Source organism: Petromyzon marinus, chromosome 11 (genome assembly GCF_048934315.1).
Source record: "Petromyzon marinus isolate PM22_M1 ecotype Great Lakes invasive population chromosome 11, UKy_Petmar_22M1.pri1.0, whole genome shotgun sequence".
In the NCBI taxonomy this organism is placed as follows: domain Eukaryota; kingdom Metazoa; phylum Chordata; class Hyperoartia; order Petromyzontiformes; family Petromyzontidae; genus Petromyzon; species Petromyzon marinus.
Genome location: NC_133677.1, coordinates 6,951,109 through 6,963,142, shown reverse-complemented (window position 1 = coordinate 6,963,142; position 12,034 = coordinate 6,951,109). Strand labels below are relative to the sequence as shown.

Below are 12,034 nucleotides of genomic sequence, written 5' to 3'. Positions count from 1 at the left end.
ATATATGGATCAGAGATGTGGACATTGACTTATAAAAACGGGCAAAAGAACAAGCTGAAAGGTGTGCAACGTAGGCACGGAAACGTGCCTGCTTCAAATCACACTGAGACACATGAAGAGGGAGTTAATTAGTCTCAGGCACAATCTCATATTGCACCAGGAAATTTTCAGTTATGTTTTCCACAAGTAAAAACAAATATAGATAGTTCATAGTCCATCAGCAGATTGTTTTTTTTTACCTTACCAAGCTACATCAGTTTGTCACACTCTTAACTTAGACAAAAAACAAGACCATTAAAAGTCCACCTTGACTTTCACACGTGCACATATTGGTGTTAATCATTCATTCGGAACACGCACTTTAACTTCCTCTTTATTGAAGGAAACATACTTAAGGCACACCATTTAAAACACCAACGACAAAAAAAACCATAACATGAACATGGATTCACATTTCACTGTCAACGAACTGGGCTGTCTTTACAGCTAAGAAGAAGAAGACGCGTCTTTTAGTGCAGAAACTTTGGAACGATGAAGATTGTGGAGTGTATTTAGCAGGGATTCGAAGTTTATTTGCAAGAGATGTGCGTGGGTGGAACACGATCTTGCTTACTGCAACAGTCCCCGCATAATGCGTCAGTAACAGCCCCATTGCGCAGACAGGATGTGAAATTTCAGTTTTGTGTTCGCAATGTCAATTAAATAAACGGAACATTCAATGACTGTCCAGTAGTTCTGCACAACGTTTAAGGTAGAATTCTGCAAATTGTCATTCATAAACGGCTCGGCAAACAGAGCGAGGAATCCATATATGTCTTAAATGAACCAGTCGAGTTTATCAATAATAATAATAATTCCTGGTTTAACCATAAATTGCTGGACGTGTAAAACAAAATATTTGACATCTCTGTAGTCTTTTAATGCCACACACTGTACTTATTACCCTGTTTAAACAAAATTAGCATTTACTTTCTGTGGAAATATCGTTTTCATTGGTGCATATTTTAATTGTAGTATTGTTTAAATGTTTTTTTACGGCTTCTATTGGTAGAGTTTTGTCACTAGATGTGGTCCTAATCATTTCCTTGTTAATTAGTACACACTGGAGAAAAGAAATATTTAACAAGGCCAATTAGTATTCATAATATCAGTGCTTGCGTCCCATGGAGAGCAATGAAACAACTTGCCTAAGACAGACATGGCCTCCAGAGTTAATTTACGATTATTTCTGTGACCTCAAAACGCTATGTCAACAAAATAATCTCTTCCAGATACATCAGAAAATCATGACAATTTACTAAAACCAAAGCACATTCAGTGGCTCAAATGAAATTAAACAAATGCACCTAAGTGTGTAAGCTTTGCTCGAAAAGTCTTCAAAAGCCAACTCAAAGCTTCCACTGATGCATACTGCAGTTGGAAAGTGTTAGCTGCATATGAGAGAGAGATTCGTCATATGCCAGTCGAAGTATATTTTGAATTCTCACAGCGGGAATTTAGCCAAATTGAGTACAGAACCAAATGTAATGCGATAGATTGCCTGTGCAGTCATTGGTGACCGGACCATCAACTCACTACACATGAGGTTCAATCGCAGGCAGCAGCCTGGATTGGAACCCAGGATCTGAATGGTGCCAGCTTTAGTGCTTCACTATTATGTATTTAAATTATATATTTGACATTCATGGCCAGTTGATATCAGTAGAAACTGCAACCCCGAGAAATGACACATCACTTACAATAAAGACTTTCTGTACTTGAGCAGAGTAGTGCCAGTAAAATTAAATAGCGATTGCCGCAACACAAGTTGAATTTCTCTACATAAATGAGAATTTCCCTTTCACCTAAAATGAGAGGCGGAAGTAAAGAAAATTAGCCATTAAATAATCCGATCTTCCTATTAAAATCAGCCTGCGAACGCCAAAGCGGACAAGTGAAAGATGATCAGAAGGTGACAAATGATATCAGCCCCAGGAAGGTGAAGGATTTACCAAGGCAATGTTGTTGCGATGCACACGTTTGTCACTTGCCACCAAACTGTTGATATTTAATGCGTCGTGACGATACAAGTGTTCATCATTCGTCATTCGCAAAACAAGAATTGGGGTAATGGAATGCACCCCATCTTACGGGGGATTCGCACGCGGCATTTCCTGTTGACAGCTGAGCCGGTGGTGGACATTCAACACTATCCTATAGCGGGGATGTGTCTGTCCATAAGACAACCGCTGTTGGCTTCCCTCACAAAATGGGTAACTTACTTTATCAACCCCGGAGGGATGATGGGCTGCGTCAACTCCCAAGCACGAGATGAACTCGTAAAATTCTGATTGCGAACCGCTCGATCTACCGCTAAGCCAACTGGCCAGTTGGGTTTTGAAGAAATGCCCATCCTTGCTGGCCTATTCGAATCGAAAAATATGGCAACCATTCAAAAACAGGACTTTTCAAAGGTTACCGTTAGATTCTTCCACCTCCCAAATAAATACCTCCCTTTGGTGAATTAACATGGAAAATAATATTGCCATAGACACGCTATCTTTTTCGCCAGGCCAACATCCTGACTTGGGCTTAAATTTGAATGAAAAAAGGCCGTTAAAAATGTGTTGACTTAAAATGCCTGTTTAAATCCGCACACGTTTTTAAAACCAGGCTAAATGGAAGAAGAGAAAACCCCGGCACAACCTGCAAAACAAATGAAGCGATGTGGACGCAACGGAAGGCAACTTCTCTACATATAGTTGCCAACTTCTCTAAACAAGATAATTTTGGAATAGCCAAATGGCTTGCAACCAATGTTATTTTAGTTAATCTATTATTTACAAAATGCAATACTCAAGCGTGAGTGCTTCCCAATTCCTATTTTAGTAAACTGATAACATTCACAGGGGAATGTGCCAACATTCCTTTGGCCTGAAAACAAGTACATTTAAATAATGTTCAGTATCTCTATTCCACCCATTTATATGAATTACTTTACGTTGAAACAGAACGGTGTTTTAAAAATTGTTCCAAAACAAAATATGTTTTAAAAGTTTGCAGTGTGACAGCGTGCATTTGAGGCCACGGTGCCAATTGAAATTAAGCCTTACTCCCATCGCAGGGGGATTTATACAGAAATGCTTTTTTGCCACTTACCCTCCACCCAGTAAACCCCACAATTTAATTTCCCTCCACCTTCCCAGCAAATTCATATTTAAATACAAGTCCAACTACGAGTCCGAGGGGAGCTCATCAGGAGGGCCGGACCACGTCGAAGCTTGGGGACGTTCACTGAATCTTGCCGAGCTGCACTTTCCTCCAGGCCTCGGAGGCGGTGAAGATGACCGAATCGATGATCCCGGCCACGGTGAAGGTACCTCCCACGATGGCGCATATCTGGCGAGGAAAACAGAGAAGCAGCGTTTTGGCAGAAAGGCGATACAAAGGTGTGGGCCCTCCATTGTCTTGCTTGTGCCACTGCTCACGGAAGAGCCTTGACGAATAGATAATTATTGACAGACAGAGAGCATTTGGCCTACTCTTCCACGTTGGCCAAATGTCCTTGAAGAGGCGGGGAGTACTCACACTTTATCCGACCGCACGCGACTTGCCACTCGACTCAGTGGGGTGTAACTACTAAATGTTGCTGGATGGACAGAGGTGGGAATATTGAGGGAACTCGCACCATTATTTCAACTGCCGCGCCAGGAGTTCGAAACCGGTGATGTCCGAATTACAAATCCAGTGTGCTGACCGACGGCATTCCATTGTCGTGGTGGTCCTGAACACTGCATCGCAACGTACCGTCGTCGTGTATTCAGGCTGTGCTGTTAATGGGCGACATTGCTGGAGGTGGCCGGGTAGCTCCGAGGTCAGAGTAGTGAGCGGGAGCCGCTAAGATGCCAGGTTCAAATCCAGGCTTGGGCGTGCAGAGGCAATCATCCAACAGCGTGGATTGACGAGGGTCTATAAATTGTACATTTTTTGTATGTTTTACGTAATTGGTTAACGTCACCTTCGCAGCCACTAGAGGCACTATCATTCAATGAACTTTAAAAATCACCCCGCCCCCCCCCCCCCCCAGAGAATCATGATCCGGAATTGCAACAATTCATCAAATCATCCTACCCCCAACTAACAGGCGTACATAACAGCAGGCTTGGCGATACCTTAGAGGTTGCATTGGCAAGCGAGTTACTTTCAAGCTAACCTGATACGGAATGATAAATAGCCTAACATGCACGTTCCGACGGCGCATGCTCCGAAATTATATAACCGTGATGAAACTCTTATTTTCATCACAGCCCTTCCCTGGGGAACGATAGAGGGCACCCACACTCTCCCTTTTTCTGGTGGGGCCACTTTCCCCATGTAACGCAAAACAAATTTAGATTAATGTAAGACGCCGTGCCTAAAAATACACAAGGCAATTAACACATTGTTCTACAAAAAAATATACTATTGCTCATGGCAAGAAATGATTTATTTTTATTGGTGAGTTTGTACCCAGTAATTATCTCCCTCTCATTAAATCAATGCAGGGTTATCAACTAAATGCGGACCCCATTGGCTAATCACACTCACATGTGCGGATACACTATAAACTAGAAACATATTACAGGACTGTTTTAAATGTTTTGAGAACAAACTATATATGCCGATTGAAACCAGGTGCTCGAGTTATCACCCTACACAAATGCTATTAATACGCCACAATTTACTACATTTGCACGAGGAGTGCACATACAATAACATATGCAGTTTAATTCCATTCTTCAAACTGTTAAGATCAGTGAGTGGGCTAGGCCATGACGTGTCTCTAGGGTGGTAGCCAAGCCATTTGCAAATCCACTCATTCACATGACTCGTATGCCGATGTAATGTCTGTCTAATGAAGACTTTCGTGAAGATTGACGACTCATAAACAACCCTTCAAGGTGAGGCCTGGGCATTATCTCAAGAATGTTTTATTTTTTCCCCATTGCACAGGTGCGGGTTGGATTATTACGTGCCAGAATCATCAGAGACGGCGGTGGTTTGGGAGGCCATCATCCAGCAGTGGACTGACCTTGACCGACAGTGATAGTTTTTTTTATGTACAAAGATGGTACGGAATTGACGTGAGATTTGATCTGTGCAACATATTCCACGAGTTCATTTCCAAACAGGCTTTGATCGTGCCTTCTGACATGTGTAATATTACCGCATCTGTTATATTAATAACCAATCCTTGTCATGTATGTTGCACTTCTTTCGCGCTGTATGTCATGGAAATTAAGACTAATCCCTCAGTATGAATGAAAGTGATTTTTACCATTAATTGATGCCGTGTGTAAAATGTATTTAATACAATGAGTATAATTTACAGCCTTCTGTCAATCCACGTCTGGATGAAGACCTCCCTGCACTGTGTTGCTCATGGGGTTTTGTCACCACGCTGACCCGTGCGGGTTGGTGACAGGCCATATTCTATTTAAACTAAAGTTCTATTTAAAGTTTAATGTTCGGCTGTCATTAATGCTTAATGCTCTTTGTATCATTTAAGGTTATGTATGCCACTGCTATTGACCTTCATCACACGTTTACTGCACTGCTTTCCTTGACCCAGATCCTCCCTGGATGAGCAGACGGTAAGTCTCACCGTGCTCTCGCCTGCTTATAAAGTAGACGATAACAAATAATCAACACTCACGTAAGCGCTTATGACCACACACATCCACGCGCTCACGTACGGACAAACCCACGACCCGCGTACTCGTATCCCTACATAATGCAACACTTGCAGAGGGCATCTGAATTTAGCCACGGCCAAGTCCAACCCGAGGGTGTCATGGAATCTTTAACATCCGCATGAAGACAGCAGCCAATGAATACCTCCACGGAGGGGGTGGAGGGGAATTTTCTTCTTCTTTTTTTTCTGTTGTTGTTGTGCTCCGTGCCAAGCGGCCGGATCGGGCTTCAGTCCGGACAAGCCAGAGACAAGAAGGGCAGCACCGGGAAGCCCTGGGCCAGCCTCTGCCCCTGTATCAAGTTCGGCATGCGGATGGCCACGTTGGGGCGGGGGGGGGGGCCGACACGGTCGCTTGTAATCGAGTCGGTGGTGCCGTCACAGGAAGTGCGTACGCTCGACAGGCAGGGAGGGGGTGGCGGAGGGGAGCGGCCTACGTCAACTGCCGTCAGCATCCCGGTCACCGAGCGCCCGACCCACCGCCACCGCCCCCCCCGGGGCCGGCTCCCACGACCAAAGCTTCCGCGTCGTGTCGGCAACAGCAGCAGATCAACAGCAACAATCATCAACAGCAGCAGGGGCAGCACCATTGCCAACACCAACAATAACACCACCAGCACCACCACAAAATACAAAGATCCCTCGGATAGCCTTAAAAGACTGTTGAGTGAAATTCTGTGAGCAAGCACCTATGAAGGAGACCGTCACGGCACACGAGGAGGTGGGGGTGGCCAGCATCACGCCCGGCCGCCTTTGTCTCCCTAGCCGCGATGTTCACGCATCACACTAGGTACTCATTTGAGGCTGAGTCGAGCTCAGGGGGGTCTGCGACCGGTTCAACGGGAATCCAACTCGGGTCACCGGGTTTATGGTGCAGCGTACTAGCCACTACCACTCCGCTATACAGACTACCACCACCACCAGCAACACCACCACCTCAAGCACCATAAACACCAGCACCACAACTACCTCTACCAACAGCAACAATCAGCGCCACCACTACAACCAGAAGCTGCACCGCCGGCACGACAACCACCACCAGCACCGCACCTTCACCACCATAACCAATACCACCAGCAGCACCATCACTACGATCACCACCACCACCACCAACACAACCACCTGCTCCTTTCCCCGCACATCCCATAAACCCGCCCAGCATCTCCCCGGCACCCTTCCAGCACCGTAAAGTGCCTTACTGTGCTAATCCACACCGCCGTCTCACACCCAAGCATGTTTATCGCAGCAGTGCGTGAAGCAGGTGCACTCTCGCTTAAACAAAGAGCTTTTGGCAACGGGCGCCACACATTCGGTCGGTGGGTTTATCGCCAAAGCTTTTGCCGGCGCCGGAAATTCAAACACAGAAATGTCACTGGCAGTGTTGCCAAATGGTGGATTCCACAGCACGCCATTCCCATTTGTTGATGGGTGAACGGTGGCTTTTGTGTGTGTGCGCGCGCGTTTTTTTATGGTGTCGGAGGAAACGAGAGGGAGAACGGTGCAGAGAGCCGCACTTAAATCGTTTTTCGGCGATCAAAATGGAGGGGTAAAACACGGTATAATTTTCATTTAACGTACCAATTTTGCGAAATTAAATTTTCTCTGCAGGACAAAAGAGAAGTTTGGCTGCGTTATGGGAATACAGGCAGATGGAGGCCATTGCCTGTACACTTCTTTCCCGACGGTGACTGAACGTTATTGTGTACACCAGCACCCCGATGTACATCTTTAGTGCAAATAAGAATGCTATTCGGTATTCTTATATACCAACACATACCGTCAAAGAATATATTCATGAAACAACGCTCACCGACACACTCCTGCCACTGTTCAGCTGCTGTTTCAGTAGCGGCGTCTCGACAGAAGTGACATGTGAACACCTGTTCACGTGTCGAGAACCCAATGCTCTCTGTACCGAAGGCGTCAGATGCCACAAAGTGAGTGGAAGTGAGAATAGGATGTGACAGCTCAGCTCGTGGCATTTAATTTTAAAAAGTCGCCACAGCCGGCGCAGATGGCCGGAGCCGCGACACATTTCCCCAAACGTGCATGTTTTAGATCCCCTTCCACTCACGGCAGCTTATCTTTTTTCCAGAGGCCACGGAGGGCATACCTTCCTGCAGCCTGACCTTATTGGCATCCTTCAAGCCAACGAGCGGGGTCCAAACCTGGCCGGGGCCGGCATAGGTGACCACACGAGGTTTAGAGTCAGGTGACCACAGATGGTGGCATCGGGGCCGGGATTAGCAGGGGACAAACCCTCCTCCGGGCCGCAGTCCTCAGGAGAGGGCGATCGCGTCCGTGGGGCGTCGGACGGGATGTGTCGCCCCCGTTCCCGTCTAAAGAGCCGGTGGCGTGCTCCGAATGCTGTGCATGATTCACGAGGGCAGTGGGAATTAACCCCTACTGACCCGGATAAAAAAAAAATGCAACTGTGAGTCACCCAAGTCAATCTCTGAGCTGGACAAATCCTCCCCTCCCCCACCACCACTTCCCTCCACCCCCCACCGACTCCCCTGATACATAATTAATTTTCAACAATAAAACCGGAGAACGAATTTTTGGGCGCGCGAACGTTGCTGCCCTGGACTCAATGATTTTAGATGCAGAGTTGGTAGATCGCTCATCCTTCATTGTGTGCATGAGACTGCCAATTTACATGTCTATGGATGTGTCAATATATACATGACAATGTGTGTGTGTGTGCATGTGTGCATGTGTGCTTCTGATGAGCGTTGCCGCAGTCTGGTTAGCACACCCAGTGACCTAAGTTTCGATTTCCAACCATGGCTAACATCAGTCGGCAAGCGGTGTTGGAGCCTGTACTGTGACTGGCACTAGGTTTACTCAGCCATGAGTTAGTGACTGGTGTGGGGTGTGTTACCATTAGCACTGGGGTGTGTAGCGCCTTTCATATGCGCTCGCTGACATCGCGTGCGTATGCGAGAGATCTTTGTCCTTGGTGCGCAAATAATAATAAAAATCCGACCATTTTGGAGCAACACTGGTGGCGCCGGCGCTCACTCACCGTGGTGATGAACCGGTACACGGGCTGCCTCCTCTCCACGTGCTTCACAGTGATGGGGCTCAGGTCGTAGCGGAACCAGATGGCCGGGATGATGCGCCCCGTGTGGCTGTATGCCATGTACTCCTGACCATGCGTGGGGTGGACAAGGGTGGACGCACAAAGCCACAAGTAAGGTGAGTGCCGTGGGCGTACGAGGTGACCACGCACGGCACACCTTTGCCTCCCCCAAGTGCTGATTTTTACATACCACAGCAGGTACATATTTGAGGCTCATTCAGCCTAGGGGAGGGCCAGAATTGGTTACTTTAATCACCGCTGTGCACCAACCACCGTGCCACCGCTCGGCACATGGATGCACGTCAACGCCGGCACAGGCCCCCACAGCTCCGATGAGCACACATTGGCTACGTACCGTGTGAAAAAAGTTCAACATACATACGCACACACACACACACGTGCACGCAAACGCGCGATGACACCGCCCCAGGATGGCACGAGACACACGTGCACATGTGCGAGGGTGCTAACGCGAATGTCGCGGTTGTTTACGCGGCGCGGAAGTGCGCAAACGATGCTGCCATTAAACAGTGGCCGGAATGGCACCAAGAAAAAAGCTCAGCTTAATCCCCTTATGGGCTAAGCAGATTAATAGATTTAAATGTTTCCTTACATCATAACGATAATTGGAATTGTTTCCGGTGGGCAAATGCCACCTCGGCAGAAAAAAAAAATTATCCTTCGTTTCAAAAGCTCTCGTTCATTTTGACATTCCCTGCAAAGCCGCTTTGAGCAGTTTTAGCTCCCTTCCATAATAACGAACAGGATATATGTTGGTAACTAGATTTGTTTTTGAGGCACAAGGGAGAACACACAATGTGACAATGAAGCAGACATGCCTACAATCTAAGACAATTGTATTTTTGTTTAAAAATAACTTTCAATCCCAACTAATCTTTACGAACAAGGGCAGCAACATTGGGATGACTCGTATACGCACGTAGCTCGATGCTCACCTCCCTTGTTTGCAGAGGCTAAGTGTATTCCTCTAAAACTCGTTGACATTTTGGCTAAGGATTTAGGCAGTGATGCACACTGCTGTCTTGTGGAACCTTTCAGGTCCGAGTTAATATCACACCGCAGGGCCACTTCTCTGGATGGCCTGCGGCTGTAAAAAAAAAAAAGGGGACACTTCCTGGACGAATGTCCCATCTGGCAACAAAGCGCTTGGTCGTTTTCACAAGTAAGCCAATTCACATCCCCAGTCAAGTGGCCGAGTTCCACACCGACTGCCTTACATCAAAGTGGCCAGCGCCTTGGCAGGTGCTATCTGCTGATGAGCATCGGGAGCCAAATTCGCGGCCTGCGCCGCGTGAAATCCAATCAGGGAAATGCCCCCCCCCCCGCGCACCCCGCCCCCACCACCCCAACTGGTGGCTCCCGTAACCTCCATTCAATCACCCCACTGAACACCACCTCTCCCTCTGCCTGAACCTAACACCACACACACCTAGCGATCCACCCACCCCTCCCCTTCTCTTCCCCCTGGCCCATATCCAATCCCATTCCTCCCAACCCCCCCCCCCTGCCCCCCGCCCCCCAGCTGGAGATTAAAAGACAACTGTGATCCTTTTAAAGCCACATGAAACACCAGCCGTGCCGAACCGGAAGGAAATGGACATTTTTAAAGCCAGAGTGGTGCCTGTGTGTAAACAGAGACTGACTTTGTCAACAGATCCGGCTACGTATCCAGTCTCTCTCCGAGCTGTCAGCTCACTGGGCCACCATGCACTGTACCTGGGTTTTTTTTTTTCTCAAGAGAGGGTGCCGTGAATTTGTCCCAGTTACACAAACAAACCTGCTGCTGCCATCAATTAGCAAATTGCTTTCACGCCCTCTTGCACAACTTAGCTTCGATTCGGTTCCATTAGCTATTACACATTTGACAGCGACACTTTACAGAGGCCAACTAAACTAAACCAGGACATTAGGGGCGGCCTTCATGATAAATATAACGTTGAACAGCGATGAAAATGTGGGCCCTTTGCTGGCGTGGAAGTTAATTATTGCACATGTTGTTAATCAAATCAATGTATTTAATGAGCGTAATTATAACCCACAGCGTGCAGGAAGTGAACGATGAGCCTCATCTTTTTTTTCTGCAGTGACTAAAATAGAAATGTGCAAAGTTTATTGGTGCTAATATTAAATTATATAGCTGATATATTTACATAGGAGGCGCAAACAAACAACACGGTGAATGTGAGCAGCCGATAAAATTAACACCGTGCCACAGCCAGGATTATTTTCCAACTATTTTATTATTCGTCTAATCAATTATTAAAAATACTTTAATAATAATAATTCCGCAATTGTCCTTTATTTATTATTTATTTTTCATTTACATTTCCGGGCAAAGATGAAAGAGACGCGGTGACGAGAGACAAAACGGATTTCTGCTAGCGAATCTCTCTTATCGCGTGGAAGAGAGGTTGTCGTCCAAAAATGTGTAAAGGACGAAGGCAAACAATCTGAACACTTAACAGACACACAGACATTTGATTTCTGTGTTAACAAAAAAAAAATGGTGCCACCGGTGGCGAGATGTTAACTATCTCGCCTGGTATAGAGGAGGTCGTGGGTTCGATCCCGAAGTCTGTATATTTGGAGTTTGTATATTCCCTCCGTGGTCGCATGGATTTTCCTCCGATTCCTCCGGTTTTACCCCTTCACATTTATAAACGTGCGTTTAGAGTAATTGACTGCTATAAATTTCCGCTTGATATGCTACTTCGTTCAGCTATCATTTATGGCCTGGTCGCTTATGAAAAACAGCTACATACCTCAGTGGGCCTTATAAATAAAAAAGTTTAGTTGTAGTTTGATTTCAAGTTGGAAGAGCCCCAAGCTGGAGTAGGCGACAGTGGCTGAAAAATCACAGAGGAATTCGAGGGTCCTGCTCATCATCTGTTTGAAAAAATGTCCCTCGACTTTTGGACTAACCCATGCTTATGTTTATGTTGATGCAAATACCTATTGTCGTTTATATATTAAAAATAAAAAATATATATGTCCTGTAAATAACCATGTATGCCTATTGTGGATCACTAAAACAAGCTGCTACATGTCTGTGTATTATTCTAACACCTTGCTATGAACATTTTTAACCACTTCTCATACACAGATTCACAGTCTCCACATCAGTTATAAATCACATACGAGGCACAGAAAGATTAGTTTATTTTTTATTTAATTGAAAACGTAAAACACAGGTGGCCGGGTAGCTTGGCGGGTCATAA

General features: G+C 46.2%; 1 protein-coding gene across 1 annotated transcript in view; it reads right to left on the bottom strand.

Moving 5' to 3' along the window:
• Window positions 1–357: 357 nt before the first annotated feature.
• The window catches only part of ERGIC1 (endoplasmic reticulum-golgi intermediate compartment 1), a 47,672-nt gene continuing 35,995 nt past the window's right edge, over window positions 358–12,034 (bottom strand). Inside the window, exons 9-10 of the mRNA XM_032952169.2 lie at window positions 8,739–8,861; window positions 358–3,378 (exon numbers count right to left, since the gene is read on the bottom strand). Coding sequence (XP_032808060.2) covers window positions 3,271–3,378; window positions 8,739–8,861 — 231 coding nt within the window. The 3' untranslated portion in view covers window positions 358–3,270. The remainder of the gene's footprint in view (window positions 3,379–8,738; window positions 8,862–12,034) is intronic.